Source organism: Triturus cristatus, chromosome 6 (assembly GCF_964204655.1).
Source record: "Triturus cristatus chromosome 6, aTriCri1.1, whole genome shotgun sequence".
NCBI classification, from domain to species: Eukaryota; Metazoa; Chordata; class Amphibia; order Caudata; family Salamandridae; genus Triturus; species Triturus cristatus.
In genome coordinates this window covers 348214514-348241774 of record NC_140589.1, presented here as the reverse complement: position 1 = coordinate 348241774, position 27261 = coordinate 348214514, and the positions used below count along the sequence as shown (strand labels likewise).

General features: G+C 44.6%; 1 protein-coding gene across 7 annotated transcripts in view; it reads right to left on the bottom strand.

Moving 5' to 3' along the window:
• KIDINS220 (kinase D interacting substrate 220) overlaps window positions 1-27261 on the bottom strand; it is a 1251292-nt gene that overhangs the window by 656882 nt on the left and 567149 nt on the right. For all 7 annotated transcript variants that reach the window (XM_085610740.1, XM_085610741.1, XM_085610744.1 and 4 more), the window contains exon 17: window positions 15371-15660. In XM_085610740.1, the coding sequence (XP_085466866.1) occupies window positions 15371-15660 (290 nt within the window). The remainder of the gene's footprint in view (window positions 1-15370; window positions 15661-27261) is intronic.

The window sequence follows — 27261 nt, the reverse complement described above, 5'->3', positions numbered from 1 at the left end:
TATCGAACCTTTGGACCGGAGGAGGGCGTTTATGGCAAAGCTCCCATTTTGGAGAGTCAGAGTCCATCAAGCCTAGAACACATCCCCAATCTTACAGGGGAAGAAGTTTGTTCCCTACTAACCCTAGCGAAATCTGGCTCTCCATCAGATTCGGTGCCTCCTGCTGTTATGTCAGCGCTATCCCCAGTCCTTGCGGAGGCTCTTGCGAATGTTTGTAACATCTCGCTTCCCACTTCCACTGTCCCTCGTAAATGGAAAAACGCACATATAAAACCCCTTCTCAAGAAGGCTCTAGCTGACCCCTCCGATCTTCAGAATTTTAGACCCATTTCTCTTGTGCCGTGTTGTGCAAAAATCATGGAGGCTTTAGTCAATCGGCATCTCTCCCACTATTTGGAGCAGAAAAACATACTGGATACTTCCCAGTCGGGCTTCCGTGCCTCACACAGCATGGAGGCGGCAATGTTGGAGGTTACGGACACTATAAGGATGTCCCTGGATAGGGATATCCCTGTCATGTTGGTGTTGTTGGATCTGTCGGCTGCATTTGACACCATCTCTCAGCAGATCCTTTTGGACCAGTTGCGAGAGACTGGTGTCAGAGGCGGGGCCTTCAAATGGATCCAGAGCTTCCTGGCGGACAGAACTCAATGTGTCCAGTTCGGGTCCTTTGTCTCTCATACCACCAGTGTTGATAAGGGGGTACGACAGGGCTCAGTTTTGAGCCCCACCTTGTTCAACATATATGTGGCCCCTTAGCCTCAATTATTAGGAACTGTGGGTTTGAAATCATATCTTATGCTGATGACACCCAGGTGATAGTCCCTATTGAGAAGAGTCCTGCGGTCACCAAACTTAAATTTAGACACTGTATGACCAGCATTGCGAGGTGGATGAAAAAGAACTTTCTCCAGCTCAACTCCTCTAAGACTGAGATAGTTCTATTTGGTAAAGCGGAGGATATGTGGACCCCTGATTGGTGGCCACCAGAGCTAGGAGACGCGCCCGCCCCTAGAGGATGGGCCAAGAACCTGGGCATAAAAATTGATAACAACTTATCAATGGAAGAGCAGGTAAAGTCGGTGGCAGGCACCTGCTTTAGAACCATGCGAATGCTCAGGAGGATCTTTCCGTGGATTCCGTTCATGGCCAGACAGACTCTTATCCAGTCGCTCCTGGTTAGTCGACTGGACTATGGCAACTCACAGATGGTCGGGATGAGGGAGTATTTGGCCGATAAATTACAAGAGGTCCAAAACACGGCAGCCCGTCTTGTCCTCAACAAGCCGGCACAGACTCCCTCTTTACCCCTCCTGCGCCAATTGCATTGGCTCCCCATTTTTAAACTGCTATGTCTGGTTTTTAAATCCCTTCATGGGATGGGGCCAGCCTACCTGATGAAGAAGATCGAACGGTATCAACCCACACGACTGCTGAGATCCAGCAGCCGTAACTTGCTCTGTGTATGGAGAATCAGGAAGGCGAAGGTGGGTGGATGGGCATTTTCGTACTTAGCCCCCACTCATTGGAATATCTTGCCGGATGAGATCCGCGCTTGTACCAATTTCCACCATTTTAAAAAGCTTCTTAAGACCTGGCTATTGTAATGTTTCCTCTGCAATAGTGTGCACCTCTCTCAGGCGCCGAGAGATCCCCCTGGGGTGATTCGATGCGCCTTACAAATGAGTAAATAATATGAATATATAATTTCCTAGAAAGATGTGAGAAAAGGCTGGCTGGTCCGAATTAGGCGTGTATATACTACCTAGTTCTAAGTCCCTATCATCCAATCTCCCCGATACTACCACATACCTGCATTCTGGATCTATTATCTGTTTTGTGCACTGAAAGAGTACCCCCGCCCTTACCTATATGAGGACCCCCCGTGCATACGAGGTGTAAGTGGTGTAGTATGCTTGACTCCTCCTTTTGCTATTATGTGAGTTTCCTGAAGCAATGCGATCTGAATACCTCTGCGAACCAAATATGAGTGTATTTTATGATGTCTCCCATTGAGTGCATCCCCCTCACGTTCCACGAAATACATTTTAAAGCTAGTGGGGATCCCATTGTCTTAGGAATTTCCTGCATACATTAAAATCCCCCCTCCCCTGTGACGCGCCAGGCCTCCCCAACATTTCCCAACTGAAAGAAAACCCCCGACTCCCCCTCCCCAAGACAGGTACTGGAAAACTAGTTCCCATCCAAACCCTTCTAAAGCTTACAAACATTCAATGGCAGGTGCAGGGGTGAACGACCTACAGTCTTGTCCCCGGAATCCCTGTTCCGCTGCATCCCCAGTAAATAACCCAGACAGTAACCTCCGGGCCACTTAGTTGCGGCTCTCAGGGCAGTGTGACATACAGCTGAGTCTTTGAGAGTTCTTCTGGGTGCATATCTTGCCTTTGAAATCTTAAGCACCTACTGCGTCAGTACATGCATCACACAAGTTAGTCTGCAGTCTGGGGTGTAACCTTGGGCAAGTCCTTTCCCGAGCTGTCATTGTCGCTGCGATCTGGGGACGTTTCTGATCTTTCGGTGTACAGACCGCTCCTGCTCGATGAAGAGCTGAGACTTTTTTCGGCTATGTGTCGCTACAACCTGCAATGCTTTGCGGCGTTCTAGGCTAAGTGCTCTGGGCGATGGGGCGTTGGAGCCACTTTTGTGACTGCAAGGGCTCTGGTGCGGAGAGTTTGGAGCAGATGCGCGAGGGGTCGTCGGTCCACGCGTCTCGAGCCACTCCCAAGCCTCTTGTGGTGTGAGGCAAAAACGAGTTCTAGCTGGGTCTGCCACTCAAAGTCACGCGGGAAACAACATTGCGTATGGCAAGTGCAGCTGACGTAACTTCTTTTTGACAGCCAAAAAGGACGCCCTGTTCCATTGTACCTACCTTGTGAAGTCCGGAAAAACCATTATGGCACTATTGTCAATTTGCAGACCTTGTTTTTGGCGAGCTCTCTGCAAGATGTTATCTGGTCCCGAAAATGCAGTAATCTTGCCACTATTGGTCTTGATGGGTCTCCTAGTTTTTGTGGTGTTGCTGGAACTCTGTGTGCGCGTTCCAGAGCATAGAAGGGTGACAACCCTTCCGGAGCCACCTCCGTTCTGATCCAATCCTCCAAGAAGCGCACTATATTTGCCCTTTCCATTTTTTCTGGCACTCCAATGACGCGGATATTATTCCTGCGGGACCTGCCCTCGCTGTCTTCGGCCCGCATTTCCAGCACCTTTATTTGAGCTTCTAGGTCCGTGAGGGATCGTTGCATCCCGAGCACTTTCTCCGGGATGCCTACCCGCTCTTTTTCATTAGTGATCACCCTTTCCTTGAGTTTGCGATGATCATCCTTTAGCATTAAGTCCATGCCAATTGCATCAATTTTCCCTTCTAGCACCTCTCTGGAGGCTGTAATTTCCTGCATGATGTGGGTCTCCTGGAAGTAGAGTCTCTCCCCGGCTCCAGGACTTCTACCTCGTCATCCGTCTGGGCGCCGGGGCATCCACGCTGAGGACATTGAACCCTCTCTCTTTCTGAGTCCTCCCCATTGTTTTGCATCAAGTGGGTGTTCTCCGCAAACCACGTTTGTTCCCCGCTATGCTGGGGGGACGTGCTATGTAGCCTTTGCCGGGCCCTTTTAGTCAGCTGCTTTTCAGAGACCTAATGAGGAGCTCACAGCCGAAATCTCCCTAGTGTATGCCTACGCACTTTAGTAGCGCTGCATATGCTGCGTCGTATGCCCACTAATACCTGTCCAGGAGTGATGTGCTCCTTGACCGCTCTTGACTCCGGATCTGCCCTGTATGGGTGTGGGACAGTCGCGTTCACCTCCTTGGGACTCTACTGGCACCACAGGGCCAGATGAAGATCTACTAGACTCCTATTTAGCAAAAGGGTGGCGCCCCGCGACCTCCCAGCTCCTCAATAGCTAGGAGACCTGCACCAGATGATGGTCTCTGCAGCCTCCGTGTGTGCTTCCCCAGAACTTAGGTGACTTACTGCTGCAAAATTGGAGGGGAGAGCATCGACGACATGAGCGCCACTCACCCAGCAGCACCCAGCGTCTTTCCTGGAACAGAGCGCGTCCCCACTGGCGCCGTCCTCTGCTACACAATCCCAGTGCGCTTCCGTTGGGCTTTCCGCTGCACAGGCGACAGCCCCAATCCGCGCGTCAGAGCCCAGCTCGCATGCGGTGATCAAGTCCAGGGGATCCAACTGGGGGAACGCAGGCCCCCTACAGCCGTAGGTGCACTCGCCAGACAGTCACCAGTGTGTGCCGTGTCCCAGAGTCTGCGTGGGGTGCAAGGCGCTCCTGAGCCGAGACCCCTCGCTACACCCTCAATGACACCGCAGGCCTCCCTACCTCGTGGACATCACCACGTCACCAGGCCACCACGCCAGGGGAGCTGCAGCACCGTAGGCAGGGAGCGACTACAGGTTCCAACAGCGCTGCATGCCCTCAGCACTGCACTACCGCTTTCCAGTGCCTAGCGTTTTTATAGGGGCAAAGTGAACGCTGCCAGTCGGTACTGTCCGTCGGTTGGTGATCTGCTCCACCAGCGCTGAGTCCGCTCTGGCACAGGCACACTCCCGCCGGTTCTGCCAGGCTCCACTCGGCTGTACTTGCGATGTACAGGTGAGCAGGTGAGTGTGTACATGTAGCCAGGCACTACTCATTCACTGCTTCGCCCCAGCTTCGCACCACTATCGGCAGCACTCCAGTCCCCCAGCGGGATCATACACTCTCCGCCACCGAGTCTTGCACATCTGCTGCGGTAGCTTCGCTAGGTCCGTTACGGCCCAAGCGCCATTTTGCAGCCGCATCCGCCAGGGTAGGCTTACTTCTCTGCAGCCAGGAGCTGGTCCGTTTACTGGCGCCCTCACCTCCACCACTGCGCTCCAGATCTCCCTGCTGATCCGGACGGGTTCCGCCGCTGGGGACTGCCTCTCCATCAGCGAGTCTCATCGGGTTCACCGTGGCATTCAGGGGATGGCTGCCATTTTGTTCCTGCCCCAGCCCAGCCTGCAATCCTCAATTATGTGTCAAATGGCATCAATTGTGATTCTGATCTCGCTTCGACTCGCTGGCAGCGCTAGATGACTTTCTGCCTACGATTCAGCTACCCCAACCCGGTTCGTTCGGGGGACAGGATAAATTACTACGGGGAAGCGGCGGTAGGAGCTCCTCGGCTCGGGTTGGTTCTCATCGGCTGCAGGTCACACCCCATCCTGAATGTGTTGGCACCCATGCCGGTGGATAGGGGCAGCCTCCCAGTGGTTATTCTGGGCAATGGAAGGGAATCAGTCAATGGCAGTGGGCCATCCATAGGGACTTCTCGAACAGTAGGTTAATGAGCAAGCTTATCGATCACTGAGGGGGACATACGAGCCTCCTCTAAGGGACTCTAGTATCATTCTTGAGGCATTCTTTAACAGTGAAGATCAATTAATTCCACAAAGCTGCAATAAGAGTGTTTTCTTAACCATCTGGTATCCTCCCGCCTCAGGGATATGACAAACTCCACTTCAGCCCAATGGAGCACATTAGTGTGCCAGTGACATATCCTAGGCAATGAGGAGGCCTTCCAGTTCACTGTTATTTGTGGACATGCCAGAAAGAGGGCTACGTCCAAAAATCTACTGTTTAATTTGCCAGACGTGGGCATGTGTAAAGGCTCAGTACACAACATTCTAGGCTGCAAACATTTTAGCAGCCAGGTCCAGATGTATGTATAATGGTAATCTCACCCCAGTAGGTGCTTACAACATGGCAATCCCAGAACATGTGTTTGATTTTTTTTTTTTAAACAGACTTTTATTGAGTTGCAAAACATAATACAGTCAATCCCCTTACCCAGCCCACCAGCCAAGTCAGTGCGTAGGGTAGTAACCAGTCCACCAAACTGACCACAACGGTACAGCAGTCCCCAGAACATGTGCTTGATGTCTGCTCCAGAAGCAAGGCAAAAAGGGCAATCCGATTTAGCAGGTGCATACATTTTACCCAACCATGTGGTGGTTAAGTAAGAACAGTGTCGAATGTTGCTTTGAATATACTAGAATCAGACATTATGAGAAATCGTGTGGGGATGGCAAAGCAAACAATCTGATTCATTCTGTGTAAATAGATGGCCAGTTTCTGTCTTCCATTTTGAGCACGGTTCAGCTACAGGGGCTGAGGTATAATGGGTGACAGATGTGACAAGCCAAGAGATTAATCATGAATCAGGTCCTTAGTTTAAAGTGTGTAAGGTAAAGAGTCTGTGGGTGGCTCAGTATGAGTTATATCCCATAATGTACAAAGTGCAGCAATGAGGCATCTGTGTTTCTAAAAACTGACACAGATTGCTAGGCAATGAGTCAAAGGGGATTAAGACTCCATCCAGACATAAATCACCAACACATTGGATCCCTAAGTTGTCCCATGCCTCAGCTAAGTATTTGTGATGCTCTCTCCAAGAAAATGGAAACTTCGCAAAGGAATCCCAGGTGCATAGGATATGGTATTGGGTGAGATGTTTAAGGCCCAACGATATCTATCATGAGTTTTGTGCAACATTTTATTGGAGTGTTTGAGCAGGGTAGATTTGGGTAGAAAGAGCTTCAGCACTTGATCTGTGACACCCGGTTTATGTAGGATTGACACTTTGGACAGGTAATGGCCAACCTCCCAACAGGCGAGCTAATGGAGTTGCGCTGCTAGATAGTAGCATTCAAAGTCTGGGAAGCCTGGTCCTGCACGGCTCTGCAGAAAGCCTCACCTTGGATAAGACAACCCTACACAGTCTACTGTTCCAAATCAAATCTCCCATCATTTTTTTCAGGTCAAGCCTGGGCAGCGCATGCGCTGCTCTGTGAGGCATGCTGTAATCTAGATTGTGGCTTGAAGCACCTCCCATCTTTTCTATTCCGTCCTGTTCATGCCCTTCATAAATGCATGCTATTGTTTTGTCAGCATGCTTAATTAGTCCCACCTTTTGGTGTTCTGCACCCTCCCAGCAGACTGCCCCTGCTACATGCAGTCTCACACTTTAAAAAATGTAGTTGCCTTCCTGTGTACAATTTTTTCTGTGAGGTATGCTTTGTGCTTGAGTTTTGGGGCCCATTTCACAGAGCAACACGTAATCTCCCCGTGCCATCCTCTATGCCACTCACACAACACTGCTTGACCACCCCCACCACCCCTCCTCGGTTGCTCAGCTGTGCCGCCCTTGCCCTTCACTGCTTGTAAGGAGGCCATTCTGGCTCTGTATCGAAACCGCACTCTACACTAAAATGGCGACAGCAAGATTCCTAGTGTAAGTGCAAGGGACCGGGAGGTGATGTAGTCAATCAGGAGGCATGTTAAACAGCTCCCTCTGCTCTGTTTGCTCTTTATTCCTCGTGCCCTGCTCCTTTGTGCTGTTACTTTAAGAGGCTGAATGTGAGCGCCGAGCTGCGTTAACTTGTGCCTCTCTGCGCTGCCTCTCCACTTGGTGTTAAACACAGCCAGTGTCTGTGCGCAGTGAGCGCCGCGGCCCCGTCTGCAGGACGTTAATGAGGCCCCGGGCACAGACTCCACTGCTGACCTTCTCTGTGTAAAGCAGAGACTTGGAATTCCATGTGTATCCACATAAAAAGGCAGATTTACTGCCTAGCAACATCGCCTTGGACTTATAGGAAATATTAGCATTTGTATCATACTCTGCTCTTCTCCCTACCTTTAAGATTCTGGGTTTAAATTTAACTTTGGAACTTTGAATGCTCACCTAAGTTGTGGCTGTAACTGCCGCCTGTTGTTTATTTTATATGCACAAACCTTTAGCTACGCTGCCACTACTTCAATATAAAGGTCATCTGACAGCAGTATCAGCAGTATACAAGATAGATAGATTGATGTAGGAAGGGGTAATGATGCTAGAGTGGCAGATAAAGGGATTGACTAAGATATATAGTGACAGACTGATGAATAGGCGATGCATGTTAATTGATAGAAAGAAATGTAGAAAAATTCATTTATGGGCTTGGCCTGTGTTTTCATCTCCTGTCTCTCCATGTGTGCCTCTTTTCATGTCTTTCTATGTCGGACACACTCCCTCTACCTCTTCCTCCTTCTATCTCCCCGTCTCTTCAGGTGTTTTTTTTTCCAGTCTCTTCCTTTTTAGGTCTCGCCTGACCCAGCTGGTCTGGCGAGACATTTTGTGAGGGCTCCAAAAAGTGCTACCAGGCCAGCCTAGACCTACAGTGCATGTGCGCGGGCGTCGAGCTTTACCGCTATTATTTTCACTTTCGCGGCCGCACGGCCGCTTTGATGTTTGATCGCGATCACTTACGTGTGCAGCCGCTTTGATGTTCTCCGTGAGGCTTCAATAGATTGCAGCAGTTAAAACAAGCATTGGCATAGCCACTAGGTCTCGCTTCTGGGACCTTATAAGTGTTTAGTTATGCAACCGTTGCATGGCTAAACACTTATAAGGTCCCAAAGGCGAGACCTATTGGCTATGCCAATGCTTGTTGTTTCTTTCACTGCTGCTATTTCTTTATCTTAAAGTCTGTTTCACCCATCTCAACCTGTATTTCTCTGCCTCCTCTGTGTTTCTTACTGTTCCTTTTTGTCTTTTCCTGTGTCATCTGACCTTTCTGACTAGTTTTCTTTCTTGCTCGGTCATCCTTTCTTTGTCCCCCCCTTCCTTTTGCCTCTGAATGCCCTCTCTTAATCTCTCTCTGCAGTCTCTCTTCATCTCTCTATTTTCTCCCATCTTCCATCTCTCGCCTCCATCTTTTACTGTCCTTCTCTGCCTATCTTTAGCTTTCTCTTGGTCTTTCTATGTTTGTCTTTCTCTGGTTCCATGTCAATCAATCAATCAATCAATCAATCAAAGACATTTATAGAGCGCACTACTCACCCGTAGGGTCTCAAGGCGCTCAAGGCATGTCTCTGTCCCCCGCCTCGTTCTTCCTATGACTATTTGTTACTCCATATCACTTTATTTCTGTTACTCTCTTTTCTTGTCTCTCTGCCCTGGGCCATACCCATTGTCTTTAAACGTGTGGGCTATGAACATCTTTGGATGTTCCTAATGATGCCTACTTTATTTATGTGTTGAATGTTGTGTCAAGTTTTAGAGAGGTGTAGGAGTGTTTATTTTGGTGCCCTTTTCCCCACATCTGTGGGGACAATAGACACTCTTAAATTGATCAAGATCCCACCATTGGACTCGGGGGAGGGATGGGGGGGGGGGGGGGGGATTGGGATTTAAGTTTAGTTTTCACATTCACACTGCCTGTATTTAGAACACACAGAGGGTAATTTAGGATTATACAGATGGACTGCCAACAGCGTGGCCACTATATTTAAACTTTCTAAAATGTCTCCAATGAATTGTTTTGCGGAAAAATGAATAACATCAGCTCCTATGAGCTGCAAAACACTCAAGTCACAGGGCTTTGGAGTTAAACATTCCCAGAAACCAAACCTGTGATAAAAAAAAAAAAAATCAGAATGTGGCCCCCTTGATCTGGTAAAATATATATGATTAATAATTCAGGAGCAAATTAAGCGCAGGCTGATCAAAAGGTGCAAGTCTCATTGGGTGTCAGACTTGGCAAATAGTCCATGGATGGCACTGCTTGCAAGAGTTTTATTCCTAAATATGGCACAGGTGAAATGACTATGATAAGTGGGATTGTTCTGTTAAAAGGAATGACTTGATTGATCAAAATCCATTTCTTCAAATAAAGGGGCAAACTTCTAACCAGTGTTCATAATTTAAGGTTTAAAGAACTCTACATCATAATGCATTAATTGTCAACAACCCAGCTACTTCACCCATTGTGGTTTGACTTTCTGCTGGTTTTGTACCCCATGTTGTGCTCCAGTGCCTTTTGACTAGGTTTGTGCAACACACATCATACATGCATTCACCACATACATAGTTGAAAGACCATATTTTCTGAAAGATATGCACATGATGTTGAGGTCCTACTTTTTGTTAATACAAGACTGATTTAAAAGGCTGCTTATGGGCTTCAAGCTTGTTCTGCCGTGCCAGTATGTCCTGCACTCCCCTTACCCATGGTATGATAGTTGTTAGGCGCACTATTTGTGCAGTGTGTGTCTTTGAGAGGGTCAGACCATGTTCATATATATTCTGTGGCTGTTCCTCTCTTCGTTCAAACAATCTTATAAAACTGTAAAATGGATATCAATTGTAAACTCTTATACTCCACCCTCAGATGTGCAAGAAATGCCAACTAACAATAAGCAACAGTTAAACGTTTTAACATTTCTCTTTTCATATCGACTTTAAAAAAAAACTTATAAGATTATTTGAAGATGTTGAGAGCGTGTGGGCATGCCAGTATGGGATAATGTGTTGCATGGCTAATTACTTATAAGGTCCCAAATGCGAGATCAATTGGCTATGCCAATGTTTGGTTTTAAATGCTTTTATTGAACTTTTCGTAAAAAGTCGCATGCGATACAATATACATTTGTGTGTGGTCAGTAACATAAAGAGGCAAGAAAAAGGATACATTGAAAATGTTATTAACATGTGCCTTATGTTCCATTTAGGAGACGGCATAGTTTTCCACAAGAGCAAATTAGAGATAACAGTAAAATGACTGAACAACACACAAGCTTTGGAAGGTGGGCGGCAAATACCGCCGTGTGACATGGTATCGGTAAAGTGAAGGAGGCAAGGACAGAATGGAGGAGAGTATTGCGAGCTGTGAGGGTGGCTCAACCGAAGGCATTTATGAGCAGCGTGAGTGCAGTGTGCAGTCAGAGCAGAAAAATTTGCTAGAATAGAAAATACTGTTATGAAATTGAATGAAGTAGCTGTAGAAACGCCAGCACAATTCTACACTGGATGCCAGAACAATCTTGCACAAATAACCACAGAGCAGGGAGGGTTCCAAGCACCATTGCTGATCAAGAGGAAATCCCACAATATAGATCTATGGAGGAAGAGTGTCATATTTGTTAGCATGTAAAGTTTAAATGAGCTCATTCCAGTCTAGTGAGAGTGGCTATTTCCAGAGACCCCTGGCCTCCTTGCTATGGAGCAAGTCGACAACCACAAAACCGCCATGAGGCAGCAGAGGGCAGAGCCGCAGTCTTCTAGAGATTCATAACTGATTTGAGCATGAGCACAGCTGCCAGATCAAGGAAGCCAGAAAGAGCCCTATGGTTTTTGGAGTTCTCAAAATCTCCCAGCGCACATATATCCCACCTGCACAAATTGTTGTATCCAGACAACTCTTGCAGCTGACCAATAACCTCAGTCCAGAAGAGCATGAGCCATGGGCATAACCAGAACATATGCTGCATTTCAGCACTCACTAACCAGCATTGAGGACAGGAGGAGTCTGTGCTTGGAGAGAATTCATTGATCTTATCGAGGATCACATAAGTCCTGTGTAGGACAAACAATTGTATAATCTTTAGCCAGGCATTCCTGGATAATGTAAACGGATGAGCAAGGGCATCATGGAACTCTCTATTGAAGTCTGCTTCCCATTTTGCATGGAGTACCTCTAGGGAGGTGGTCTGAGTGTGTGATATTACACTTTGTGAACCATCTAATGAGATACCGCCCGTTGACCATGACATTAAGCGACTGCAGAACATCATGTGTTTGCGGTTCCTCTGCCAATAGTTGGCAATTGTGGCGAAGCGTGTGTGTTAGCGCACTATAGGCCAGAAAGCGACCCTGAGGCACACCATAAAGCTCTGAGTTTCTTGAATGGAGCAGCAAACTGCTTTAAAAAAAAAATCAACCAGGGTCTCAATCTCAAGCACATACCACTGTTGGAGATTCAAATCAAATCTACCATCATGCTGTCTAAGGTGCTGAAGAGGCTTCCGGGTACGTGTAGTGGCAGGCTGCAGAAGTAGTAGAGGAACCTCTGCAAAACTACCATCTTGGTGAGTGCTACTCGGTGCAGGACTGTCAGAGGTAGAGATTTTTGAAACATGGTCTGTACCCTGAGCGAGGACACTGCACTTAGCGAGTTCTCATCAACCAGTTCTTTACTGGAGTGGTATATATTGATACCAAGATATTTAAAGTTAGAGGATTCCCATTTAATCTGATGTCCATCTGCTACTATGTTGTGCATAGGGCAACTGGGGTTCACTGGAAACTGGCAAGTCTTTGACCAGGTAACACTAAGATCAGAGGCCATCTTCAAGATGTCCAGCACCCCGCCATAGTTGATACCTCATCGTGGAAGTCCTTTGTATACACTAGCACTTCCTCAGAATATAGGGACACCACATGGATCTCATTGTTCATGGAGCACCAGGGGCTCGGCTGCAAGTGAACATTAGAGGGTTGAGAGTTAACACCCCTGTCACGTGCCTCTCTTTATGGAGAAATAATCTGAAATAAGGAGACCTGTTCTGACTCTAGCTGATGGCTGAGAATGCAGCGGCTTAGTTAACTGCATCAAATTGTTGCCGAGTCCTATCCTTGGAAGCACAGAGAACATATATTACCAGTCGAGCAGGTTTAAGTCAAAACTAAGCAGACAGCAAAAGGCTACCTTGGCGGCCCCTCTTGCAGCAGGCTATTTAAGTGATGTATATTAAGAGACATGGACCTGCTAGGAATAAAACTGATTTGGTCAGGTTTGACCTGATCTGATACAACCAGCAGCAGCCGCATTGCTTGAATTTTACTTAAGATTTTGTAATTCTGAAGGATCGTTAAGGGTCTATCAAAGGTGAGGATCTATAAGAGGTGACTTCCAGAGGGTCGCATACCACCTTGGGTAAAATAAAAGCACAAATAGAGACTCTCGGATGGAGAGATACACCACCCCTTCTTGTAACACCGAATTATATAATTCTTCCAATTTTAGAGCCCAGAGATCTATGCAGGTGCTGTAAACCTCAACTGGGAGGCTGTCCAGGCCAGGGGAATTGCACATCGCAAAGTTAAGCATTGCACCCCGAAACTCCTGTTCTGTGATAGATTCTTCAAATGAGCAGGAATATACATCTTCCAGTGGCTTAGCAGTTGAGAGAAGGTGTTTAAAAAGGTTTCTCATTTTATAGTATCTATTAAAATGATAGCCTTCTCAGAGTGCTAACAGTACTACCAAGATTAGCTTGGCCTTGGAGGAATGTCTTCCGAAAATTAGACTTATCCTGTTCAGTGACTTAATCTTGTACAGTAGCTATGCTACTGTAGCAGCTATGTAGCCAAAAGTCATGATGGTCCGAAATAACAGTCTGTCAATGTTTCAATCTAGTGGAACATCATCCTACAATAATCTTGTGTTTAGATTGGAAAACAAACATTGTTACTTGGCAGAACTAATATGTCACCCAGTCAGGGTTATGTCCGTATTCTTTCATCCTTTCTACTCTCCAAATGTGAGACTAGATTTCAAAATCTATATTGTGTTACATTCTGCTTCTCCTATGTGCCACATATCAGAAAGGATTTCCGAGAGATGCCATTCTTTTAGTTCAGGGCTAAACTTGTGTATGTATATTCACATCTGGTCATGCGCCCCTTTTCTGCAGAGCAAAATATATACAAAGACTGAAATACAGACTAGCTTCTTGCTGAGGAACTAGGCACTATAGCCTTAAATAATGGGAATACATTCACCCTCAAGCTCAAAAGTGTAAATACTACCAGCAGCAGCCTGATCTATTTCTGCAGGGGCGGGGGAATCAAATCACTAAAAATAGGATGATAATGGTTGCGCTACCATCCTGGATAGTGTTTCCAACTGTAACAGTTAGCATCACAATGAAGTAAGGATGGGACAACTGATTCGGGTGAATAGTTTAAGAGACTTTCTCTTAATGAATGCGAGAGGGGCCACAATTAGTTTTTTTTTTTTCTTCAAAAATCTTCACTGATACTTACCATTACGTAGGCTCTTCAGGACTCTCACAAAACTGGTTTCTCCCTGCCACTCATCTAAATAGCAACTCCCTCAATCAACATTCAGAAAGCACAAGCCTCAACATTCTGTGATGTTATCACAGATGTTGCACTCTGGTTGCCCTAGAATATTCCCAAGTGAAAGCACACATAGCACTGACAGAAACAGGCCCAGTTTAAATTTATATACAACACTGAGTGATCTGTCACAAAAGCATATACTTAAGTAAAACCATGCTCGTCAATTTTTCCTCACGGCACACCTCTACTAAGCAGCTCCCAAATACAAATATCCCAACTGTATGCCTTTGTATGTCCCCCAACAGCTTGAAATTGAATCCTCCACAAATTTCACTTTGGTGCTCTGGGACTCATCCAGGGGCCCTGTCACCCTCACTCGGTTCCAGCAGTCACAAACATGGGCAATTCTGATATCAATCTGTCTATTTCTCTTAATGCATAGGTTAATAGTTCTTCGTATAACTGTTTGATCACCTTAAATCATTAAACATATTCTACTGCTCCTTAATAAGGTGGTGCTAATGCCTTCACCTTTCCGAGATTACAGTATGGTAATAAAATGCTTTCCCACTTTCACTATAAAATCAGTAGAGGTCTCTAAAGCACATTTAGAATTATGTTGAACGCACAATGAGAAAAATTGTCTCTCTCCTGTAGAGTGGTAATTGCACTGGTCGTCAGTCTGTAGGAAAGCCAAGTACAAATCTCTTTGACTTGTCCATCAAACCGGTCCATATTTCTCCTCCATTAAATTCTGCTGTATCAGTTGAAGATTCAAGTTTTCTTCTCTGTCTTCACTGATTCTAAGATCAGACCCAAGAGTGCGAACATAAAACATCTGATGGGCAATTAATTTGTGTCCAGGCAGCTAAAAAGTGCTATATCCTGACCAGTACACTTAGGGAGAGATCTGATCATCAAACATTTTGAGAGGCTCTGAATATACAGCCCTACAACCAGTAAAACATGCACCAGTACAAAAGTGCACATAAAGCACGTGACCCTCCATTTACAATGTCAAAAAACACTTGGTGGGAAAGCTAACAGCAGAAAATTGCCAAATGAGACATTTATGGACCACAGTTAAGACAAGAAAGGTCTACTTGATGAAAACATAAGAATACACAAAATTGTTGTAGTAGCTTCAACTACTGTGACCAATCCGACAAAAGTCATAAGACCAGAGAGGTGGGCAGTTGTAAGGGAAATGTTTTCTTCTGATACACAGTCATTCAGGATTGTATAAGGATATTTATAAAAAAAAATAAAACAATATTTTTTTTTAATAAATAACCTTATACCAATGGGGAAGATTCGTAAATGTTGATTTTGTAGCCAAGACTGAATGGCATCCTTACAAATGAAATAAATGTATGATGATTCATAACTCAGCTTTTCATTATATTTGGTACAAACAGATGCGATATTGCATTTAGAAAAATAACGTTATGGTTATAGTACTTACTTTCATGAACCCTTCACTTTTCAATTTGTGGAGTTTTGAAGCTGCATTATGAAGTCTTTTTCTTTGGGAGTTTAAGATGGAGTCCATCACTTGCCACCATGTACGGCAGTTCCAAATAATGGCGAGGCCAACAGCACAAGCAATTGAAATCAGAATGGCATTTATAGTCATATTCTTTGACTCCACATGAAAAATAGCTAACAGTATAACTCCAGCCGTAATGCAGAATAATATGAAGATGCAGATCACAAAGGATGGGAGACAGCAGGTCTTCTTCCATTTCTTTTTACCTAAAATCATTCAAACAAGCAAGTTAATATTTACAATCAATCAATCAAATAATCTTTATTTCGGTCAAAGACCCTCAAAGATACAAAATTTCAGACAAATAGGGTACAAATGCAGAAGAGAAAGATAAAAACAGAATATAAATATTGTGTTATACAGATTATTTACAGTTAAAAACTATAAAATAAAAAGTTAAAAAAGGTACAGAAGAATAATTCTTCCTGAGTAAACAGTTAAAAAAGATGGATCTCATGGGTTTATAAAAAGGATTTTCTCCTGCGCCACATGGCATTAATTAAACGTGCGACCGAGAAGACTATAGGCGTGGGAGTATTAGTTTGTAGTATTCTGAGTGCCTGTTTATAATTACTGACCCCAAGATTTCTACAAGGTTTGAATAAGCCAGCGATGTCGTATGAGTTTGTATCCAGTACAGAAAAAAAAACATGGGCTACAGACTCTTCCTTACCCCCACAAGCCAGACATTCCATGGACTTATCATTCGACCATTTACATGTGAAAACCCTTAGTGGGAGTGTATTGTATCTAAACTGTAAATACAGTTTTCTCGCAGAGATCGGCAATATCTCGTCAAGGAATGGCTCTACTCTATAAACAGTTTTTAGATTAAAATAGTCAAGTGTGAGTGAGCCCAACCCAGGATTACTGAGAATAGTCGAGATGCTGTACGTGCGATGTAGATTAACCAAATCAGCACGAGACATCTCGGCGCAAAATAAGGCGGGATTAGACCAAAAACCTGGGATGCCCAATTTCACACTTGCATTCTTTATATAGGCAAACCAGGGCAGTTTGTGGGAACCCACGAGGGTCAACAGCTCTTGGGTTTCTAGTCTAAAGTGCAACAACTCAGGGGTTACCCAGAGTCTGCGCCAATATAATAGAGGTCGTAAGGTGACTACTTCTTCAATAGATCTAATGCCCAAGTCCATTCTAATGGGATTGAGAGGGGTGCTAGAAGGTAGAGCCAACAGTGATCTGAAGAATGCGTTTTCCGACCTGTAGATGTCAGATATCGAAGAGTGGCCCGACAGTTCGGCTCCATACAAAATAGCACCACGTGCTTGGGATCTATATATTTCCACGATAGAAGCGACTGGCTTAGTGGAGGACTCTCTATGGAGTCTTAGTATGCCACCTGTGGTTTGTACCAATCTTAATTTGGCTTTGGCCAGTTGTGGGCCCCACTCCATTCTGTCAGTTTTTTGTGTATTTATCTCCAACCCCCTTATGTGACAGAAGTTGGCAAAACTGTCCAGGGCACGTTGGATACCCATAGGCGATTTGGACAGAAGGAGGGTATCGTCTGCAAACATTAATGCAACCACCTGGTCATTAAGTAGTTTTGGGGCATCGATGTCTTTGACCCCTTTAAGGTGGGTAATTAATGGATTTACAAAGAGGCAGAACAGGGTGGGGGCCAAAACACAGCCCTGTCTTACTCCCCTCAAGACTGGGAATCTAGTTGTTAGGGCACCCCATTTGCCACTCCTAACTTGTCGCCTGATGATGTTAAGAAGGTTAGCGGGGACCCCCATGTCCTCCATCACTGCCCATAAAATATGACGGGCTACCAAGTCGAAGGCAGATTTGAGATCTACAAAAATTAAGTAGAGGCTGCCACCCTCTACTTTGATGGTTTTCCAGTATAGAAGTTGGAGCCTAAGTAGCTGGTCGACCGTAGATGTCTTATCCCTAAAACCTGCCTGATAGCAACTGAGAATCGACTGGTCATCTATCCAAGTCTGAAGCCGATCGAGTATGATGCGTGAAAAGAGTTTTTGGCTTACATATTTAAATGAATGAGTTAAAAACTGCATACACTGATAATTTAAGAATCAAAATTATGCCAGAAGTCTAAGGTGGTTCTAAGCAAGGAGTAGTCTTTATCCTTTGAACCAGGAGAATACTTTTCAGTTTGTATTTAATTTCTTCTGAATACGCACATTAAAGTTTTAAAGTGAAACTTGTGGGACTGTTGATACCCTTTAAGACTATTAGCTTTTAAAAAGAATTAGAATCATAACATACAAAAATACATAACAGATGTAGTTCAGAAACCAATGAGATTAAGCGAGAAATTTAACATAGTAAACTCCTACCCAACTCGCACTTGACAGGATCTACCGAAAATGAAAGGATCAATTACACTCAAGCCATAATTTACTTTTGCAGCGAATTCGGCCGGAATACATTAAAGGAATCCCTACCATGCATAGTCTTGCCCAAGCCTTCCACATGTTCGCCATAAACATCTCATGGAAGCATATTTTCTGCATTTTCTTGTTCCACTTCTCAAATGATGGAAGTATAGACAGCACCCAATGCACAGTAATATTTGGCAATAACACTGCTATAAAAAAGTATTTAAATTATAATTTTGACCAATCTCCTTTGTACAGGGCGCAGTCCAACAGAGCTATATTTGAGACAGGTAAAAGAACCTTATGTATCTGTTTACTAATTAACTTTTTTGGGCAAAAATCAATTTGCTTGGTGGAAACCTATGCCATTTGCAGCCACTCACTCAATGAATCATGCTGGCATCTAGGGCATGATGGTTCTGCTCATATTTCCACTTTATGAAGAAAATGCAAGCTTTAGGACATCTATGTACCAAAAAAACAGTGCAGCCAATATTTGCCCTTCTTAAGCATTTTAAAATTCAGGGCACTGGTATGTTTACATACTTGCTCTGAAATAAGTAACAACTCTTTAGTCCATTTATTGGTTTTCTGAAAATGTTTGGATAAGTATATTTCTGATAGTGATCATACCAAAAATGTAGCCCTTTAGCCCCCCGTTTGAAAAGCAGCGTGCAGTGGGAATGCTTGGGTGTACGGACTGATGTGACGAGTGAGGAGAGAAACTCTGAACCTACGGGCGACCAACACCTGCAGTAACCATGTGGACAGGGGCATAATTTTGGGGAGTAGGAAGCCTTGGAGTGTTGCTGTTGCAAGGAGCCCAGATCCATTGCACATCTCTTCCATGTAAAGTTCAGCCCTACATCGCGAGAACCATTGTAGTTGAGCAGCTAGGTAGTAGGCTTCGAATGACTGGGCCCGACGTCTGCATACAGGAACACTATGTGATTCCCGTCATCCAATGGAATTCCCCAAGGGCCCACTCTCATGACAGAGCCTGATAGCGAGAGGCTCCATAGAAAATGCAAATAGTAGAGGGGATCCTGGAGGTGGGATTGGTATACAGTAATTTCATGTAATTCAGAAGGCGCTTGCCTACTCTAATCCGGACCAGCCCTCGGAATAAGTAATCCCATGCGAGTGTGTTGAATGCCTATTTGAGATCCAATATCAGGCTGGCAGCATAGGAAAATTGCCGGGGGGGGCCCTACCCTGTACATTAAAGAGGCACCAGATGTTTTGAAACGTGCTGCGGCCTGGTACAAAACCATTTTGGTCTGGGTGGATGAGGTAGGGTAGCATCTGGGCGTATCTGTAAGCAAGGATCTTCCCTAGGATCTTGTACTCTGCACCAAGGATGGCGATTGGCCTGTGTGAGGAAAGATGAGCCGGGTCTCTGTCAGGTTTTGGGAGCGACACCAGGAGGGCTTCAATAAACACCTCGGCCAGCCGAGGAGCCAGATTCGAAGCAAAGGTGCCGTAGTATTTCACAAGCAGCCCATCAAGGCCCGAGGTTTGATTTCTGGCCAGAACATGAATGGCCTTCTTGATGTTGGCGGGCATTCTAAAAGCATCTAGGCATTCCCTGGATGCAGCAGGAATTCGGGGAAGGGGGAGTCCCATCACAAAAGCCCCAACCGTGTCAGTAGCAGGGCAGGAGGAAGCCACATAGACGGAGGAGGAGTACTCAAAGAATGCTTACAGGATAGCCCATTGCAAGTAGGGGCTATCGCCATGGGGTGTGTTTAGGTTCACGAAAGGGTCTGTGCTGGAGTCCTGCTGAATCAACCAAGCGAGAAGGTCGCCCGATTTGTCACCATTCCGATGTGTCGTTGTCACGTGGGTGTTGAACGTAAGCAGCCCAGTGGCTACAGGAGAGTTGCATGGTGGGTCTTGGCCTCTGCCAACACGGGTCCTTTAAATATGCCACGCGTCGTGGCCCTTTCTAATGTGGGCAGAAGATATTCTGCCTCTCCCACCTCATTCTCAAGCTTCTGACAGACCCCCGCCATCTCCTGCAATCAAACCTCCCTCATGCCCACCTTAAAGGAGTTCCATTTGCGCGCCCTTGTGGGTGCAGAATTATGATTTCTGCTGAAGTAATGCCTAATGAGCGGTCCCGAGGAAAGTAGAACGGGGCATTCCAAGCCACGTCAACAATGTGTGCATTGATGTCAGAGAAGACGCACCCAAGGCAGTCAGCATGCGTGATCCATGTCAAGTGTGGAGTTGGAACAAAGGATATGGTAGAGGCACACGTACAGGTTCCACTAGTGGAGCAGAAAGAGTAGATGTGTGGATACATGGTCCTCCAGCCGTTCTCAAGTGCCCATTGATGGGTCCACCCCGCAAAGTCCTCCAACTGAGCCTGCAGAGGAGGGCGGGGAAGGGGAGGGTAGTAACTATCTAGCTGGAAATCAAATACACAGTTATAATCGCCGCCTAGTATCCACGGCATTTGCGTTGTATCTGTTAGAACCCTCAGTAATGTGTCCCAGATGGTCCCCTGTTCAGTGTTCGGGGTATGATACCCGAAAGACACGTGAGCCGTCAAGCTTGCCCTCCACCAAAACATGGGATTCCTGGGCAAACCCAGATCAGTGTCCCAAAGGCCGCATGCAGAATAAGTGGTAGCATAAATATACTGCCTCTGCAATGGGCTGTAGCTCCACTGCTGTGGTGTGTGTATCTTGAAGGAGTATAATGTGCTCATGTTGGTATTTGAGGTAGGAGTAGATGGAGTAGTGCTTTCTTAGCGAGTGCATGCCACATAAATTTAGTGTAAGAATCCTAGTCGTCACGAGTGTAGCCATAATGTATAGGGGTCTGAGTGACTTGAGTGTGTGAACCTCAGCTCTGTCATCCGCCTCCTGGAGAGCACATAAAGCTGGTCTGTCAAGCCAAATCGTAAGGTACTGAAAAATGAGACTACTGAAACAGGTTAGAACAGCAACATTTAGAGCTTGCTGCAATAGGTAACACACCCAAATTGTCTAGTGCGTCAAACTATTGCGTAGATTGGGGTTGTGGCTGAGCAGTCAGGACAGAGGGTGAGCACAAGGAAGACCTATAGGACAAGAACTGATTGAATTGAGTTCGGCTGCAGAATGGCAATGACAGGTCTACGCTTTCATCCTCTTGTGCTGGAATACCAAAACATCATGTTCTTCGGCCAGTGGATTGCCATCATGGCAGTAGTCTATTGTCAAACTCTAGGATAAAGTGCAACTGTATCTTACAAGAATTCTCAGGTGGCTAAAGTCATTATATCATCGGCAGTCTGTGGACTCCAGTGGCGGGGACTGTTAGTCCAGAGGCGAGCGGTCCGGCAGGGCTGAATCGTCATCCGAAGAGAAGATGCAAGGGACCCTCTCCCCATTTGAGGCGCCAGTGTTGTTTTCTAGGGATGCTGCTGCTTGGAGAGCCGACAGCGGTCTTCGATGATTTGTTCCAGGTCCGGTGGCATGGCCAGAAGAGATATCGGAGGGTGGTCTTGTCAGGTTGGTTGTGCCACTTGCACCCCTTTAGACAGGGACAAGTGGAGCTCCCTGTAGCCCCTGCGTGTGCTAGCAACCATAGCACATTTCTTAACAACTTATTTGAACGTGGATCCCAAAAGGGTCGAAACAATGCCTCTTCGTAGTGATTATGCAAAGACCTGCAAATACATTTAGGAATGAATTCCCAACACTTTTTTTTTCTTCACAGACCTACATTTTACAAGGGCTTGCCAAAAATTCATTTATGAGGGTAGGTCCTCAATTTGAAATCCCAGAATCACAAGCAGCTGAAATGTACCCTATGCTATTGGCTGAGAAAAATAAAGACATTCTGGTAGCATTATGGAATGACACAATTATACATGTAGGGTGAGCAGCAGGTTTCTGGATGTTTCTTGTTGGACATGCCCCCCTCAGAGATGCAGAGTGGCTAAACGGGGGAGGAAGAAATATAGGTAGATACACCAGGAAGGGAGATCTAAGAAAAGAAAACAATAATTCACACCATCACTGGATTAATATATAAATATGCAATCTTGATGAGTATTTTCAGTATTCATGTACCAGAAGCAATGTATTTCAGAGCTTTTGACATTACACAGAACTATTCTATTAGAAGTCTTTTACACCTGTGAAACAAAGAAATAATACAATGTATTTACACCAGGTATATTTTAACACATAAAATAATGAGATGATGTTAATCAGAATGATGTCCCCCTTGTAGATGACCTGGAATCCAAATCCGGCATAAGCGTACGCTCAACATCCAATTGAATCTCTGCACCAAACTGCGCAGTCTCAAATTTTCAACGCCTGTAGCGGCATGGAACAATCCTAAACTCAGCAAGACACTCGAATGACACTTAGCAATTCTGAAACTTGCAAGGCTAGAATAGCCTTCCGCCTGCTCCTGACCGCCAAAAGGAAACACAACGCTTGAATATTCTGCTGCCCGCTCCCGACCGCCGAAAGGAAACAAAGTCCCCGAACAAATTCCAACTTAGCATAGTCATCAACAAAAAATTACAGGAACAACATCAACACCGCTGGAACTGAACCGCAAAGCCGTCGAGACGAAGGAATCAGTATCACGTCGCCCCACAATTCCTGACTCTTTAAATAGCTGACCAATTAACACTAGTTGTCGTGTTTTACTAAATTTGGAGTCCTGCAACCATGGCAGTTATACTGAAGTAGGATGTGTTGGGGAACTGCCACCAATATTTTCCTTGTGGCTCATGCTGCTTCATGCATAATTGCTCCTTCTTGTTTGTTAGTCACGGAGCGAAATGGGCATGATATTACCCCCTGTCTACGCCCATTTTGCATAGCCTGTGCCACTCGTGATGACAGAAATTGACGTATTAACCAGGCGGATTTAATGGTATATGCTGGTTCTCAAAAATGGTTGTCCGGTCCATAACCAGTATATCATACTAGATACCAGATATGTCCATTTCTTTTCTGCATCCCTTTGATTGATTTCACTTGGTACTCTGGATAATGTTAATGAAAACCGGAGGTGGGCAAGGTCTTGTCTTATGAGCAGGCATCAATAATAACGTATGAAATACAGGATGTATCTTCATGGTTGATGGCAAATGCAATTTGAAGCTCACTGGATTGACTTGTTTCACTATTTTGAATGGCCCCCTGAATTGAGGTTGGAATTTATGGCGGTATTAAAACTTGAGACATCTTGTAGACAACCACACCGTATCACCCCTGCTTGCCTCTTTCTGTCCACAAACAATTTATATTTCTTTTTAGCTGCCATGATATGTTTTCGTGTAACCTTAGCAATATTAGACAATTGTATAATATGTTAAGCAACATGTGGAACTTCCACATGTGAATAAGGAATTAATAATGGAAAGTAATATGGATGATACCCCCTAGAAGCAAAGAAAGGAGAAAACCTCGTAGAAGAATAGGGTACCATATGGTACACAAATTCGGCCAACCAAAGTGTTTCCTTCTAAGCCTTAGCATTGTCTTTCAAGAAAAAACAAAAGTATTGTTTAATACATTGGTTAACTCTTTCAGTTTGACAGTCACTTTGAGGGTGGAAACTAGTGGATAGACCAACTTGGATACCCAATGCTTTACAGCATGCCTTTCAGAATTGAAAGGTGAACTGAGTATCTCGATCTGAAGTGACTGTTCGAGGAATGCCATGTAGACGGACTATGTGTTCCAACAACAGATGCGCCAACCTTGGAGCAGAAGGGACAACAATGCAAGCAATACAGAGGGCCATCTTAGATAATCAGTCTACAACCACCATCAGCATATAACAGCATTTATATGTTGGAAAGCCCACCATAAAGTCCACTGATATGTTCATCCACATTCTCTCTGGCATTTTTAGTGGCATGAGAAATCCTTTCAGCTTGGAATGATCAACCTTAGCTTGTGCGCGTACATCACATCAGGTTACATTTTGTTTAACATATTTTCTTTGTTCAGGCCACCAAAAGTGTCTCACAAAAATAGAATACGTCTTTGTGATGCCTAGATGTCCTTGCAGAGGAGAGTCATGACACCATTTTAAAGCTATTTTTCTTAATTCTGGTGTAGGGACATATAGCTATTTTCCTCTTAACATGTCTAGCTGGATTCTTTGCCACCAACTGTGCTAGTTCTACCAGTGCAAATGATTTTTTTTTTAATCTTTTCTTGAAACGTCTGTAGGGTAATAGCTCCTACAATGTGTGAAGGTGATATAATGAGCAGGGTAGATTCACTCTTAGGAGGAGACTATTTCTCTATATCTGAACTAGGAATCTGCCTCCTTATTGTCCGCTCCTGGTCTAAATGTTACTACGAAATCATATTGTGCAAAGAACAGTGGCCAATGTAATTGACGAGAGGTTAATGCCTTGTCTGATGTCAAATACCACACGTTTTGTTGGTCTACATACATAGTGACAGAATGTTGTGCCCTTAATAGATAATGTCTCCATTCTTTGAAGGCCATTAGAATAGCAAATAATTCTTTCTCGGAGATGCTGTAATTTACTTCAGTAGCAGAATTTCTTTTGAATAAATATGCGATGCACCTGTCCTGTTTCTTGGTTTTGCCATGACAAAATCCCTCCCATTGCTTCATTGGATACTTCTGCTTCCACTATAAAGGATTGCGTCACATATGGGTGCGCTAAAATGGGGCTGAATGTGAAGGCTTCCTTTAGTTGTTCAAAAGCATTGTGGCACTCAAGAGACCAAAAGAATGTTGTGTTTATGTGTAAAAGCTTGAAAATGGGGGCTATCAACCCAGTGAAATGTGGTATGAAGTTGCTGTAAAAATTTGCAAACCCCAAAAATCTTTGAATATCTTTATCAGATTGTGGAATGGGCCACTTCTTTATTGCTTGTACTTTTCTCTCATACATGTGTAATCCTTGGAGTGTTATAAAACCCAAGAATTCGAACTCTGCCACATGAACCTCACATGGGTACAGATCAAGATATCGTCAATATAGACAATTACAAACGGATCCAAATATTGACGCAATAGAAAGAAATTGGAATGCCGCGGGGGAATAGCATAACACAATACTCATAAAGACCAAATTATGGTACGAAACGTCATCTTCCAATCATCGCCTTCCTGAATTTGTAGAATTTGGGAGGACCCTCTAAGATCTAGTTGATTGTAGATATTAGCAAAGCGGACATGATCCAGTAAAAGAGATGAGGGGAAGTGGGTAACGTTTTTTAATGGTTAATGCTCTGTGATCTATACAGGTATGTAACTCACCATTTGCTTTCATCATAAAGAAGAGAGGAAATGCTGCCGGAGATGAATCTGTTCTCCAGATATTAGTCAAGGTATTTTTGGGGTGTTCATTTTTCTTTTCGGTTAAGGCATAGATGCGACTGCACAGTATTTGTTTACTGGTACTAAGTTTATTTGGCAATCATAGGGTGTGTGAGGAGGAAGAGTCTCTGAAATCTTCTGACTAAATACATACTCAAATTCTTTATATTGATCTTGTAGACAAACATCCTTTTCTGCCGCAGCGGCAACAGTATGGCATAAATGTTTTGAGCACAAGCTGATATTACTATTTTTACTACCTCCTTACACAATAGGAGGCCTAAACTCAAGAGTTCGAAGCTCTCAGTCTATGGCTGGTTGAGCAGTGTGAGCCAAGGCATGCTCAGAAAAAGCTGAAGTTGCAGTGCATCAATGACATCAAACTGTATGTCTTCCTGATGTTCTCCGCAATGCAATATCACCTCTACCATATGTTTAGTGATGGGTCCAGAAGACAACATAGTACCATACACTGCTCTCACCACTGTAGGTTGAGGCTTGTTGCACGGGTAGAAATTGAATTTTTGTAAATATTTAGCATCAATAAAATTGCCAGTGGCCCAAGAATCCACCATGGCTTCTACTGCCAATTGTTTAGGAGTTTCAGTTATAGCTTTCAGCACGAGATAAGGCATTGTGCTTTGCAAAGTATTAGCCACACTTACTTCAGGAGATTTATCTGATTCTCCTGCTACATACTCTTGCTTCTGTAACCGGAGACCAAGTTTCCCGCCCCTTGCAGTTCTTTTTGGGATGGGGTGGACATTCCTTTATAAAATTAGCTTGTTTGCCTCAATAAAGACACAATCCGTTCTTCCTTCTGTTGTCTCATTCTTCCTTTGTTAATGGGCCCTGTGTTCCTCCAATTTCCATTGGTTCCGGGACTTAAGGTGGAGGACTGGGAGGGGAACTGTAAAAGGTTTTGGTTTCCACCTTCGTTCTCTCACCTTCCCTTTTAGATAATCAATGATCAGGGCGTGATGTTAGATCAATGAGTTCTGAGCAGGTTGGGGTTCATTTTGTGCAAGAATATCTTTTAACTCATCCTTCAACCCTTTACAATACAGGGCAGCTCTTTTTCTTCAGGCCATCTTGATTCTGCCACTAACCTAATGAATTGCGTTATATAAGACACCAAATGCTTGCTGCCTTGACATAGGTCCAACAGCTCTCGATCTGTTGATCGAGTTATGGTTCCCCCGTCAAAAATCTTTTTGAACTCTGTTTTAAACCTACCACAATGATATAATAATAGGTTAACCTCATTTACCAATGGAGTGGTTCATATCGCCACGTCCTCTCCTTAATATAAAATGAGCAAGGCAACTCTTGACTGAGGATCAGAGAATGCTTGCAGATGTGCCATAAAATGTAATTGAACTGGAGTTAAAAAAGCTTGCACTTTATCAGGGTCCCCATAGAAGGGCTCTGCTGAGCTAATGACACTGGGGGAGGAATTGTAACCAAAACTTCGGGAGACGTTACATTACTATTATCTCTAACAGTTCTATCTGTAGTGGTGGGGATACTGATATTTGTCTCTACTCTTGTTTGCAATTTATTCACTTTAGTAGCTAGTGACGCAGTTTCAGGCCTAGCAGCCGACACTTTTCCCTATAATTCCACAAACATAGAACATAAGTCATCAAGAGATTCCATCTTGGTCAATTCTGTTAAGGAGGATCGCAATCACTTGGGTATGCTATTCTGTCAGGACCACAGATCCTCAGGAACGATATCTCACAATAGCCCACCTTCCATTATATATTGGAAGGTGGGATATATATATTAAATATGTATATATATATATATATATTACCTACTGGCGGTCGCCAGTAGGTAGTTATAGTTAGGACCCTGTTTCCATAGGAAAACCGCAACATTCTATTTTGAATAACTTTGGCGCCGGTCGACGAATCCTCGCCAAATTTTCAAAATAGGTGGGGCGCTGCGCTCCGCTCCTACCCTGAAAGTCTCGGGGGGATTCGTCAAGCGGGGGCTGAGATAAAAGGGGGGTCTCAAAACGCGTTTTTCCCATGCATTTTTCCATAGGACCTTTAGACACAGCTACAGCCCGAACGGCTGAACAGAGTTCCTTGAAATTTGGCA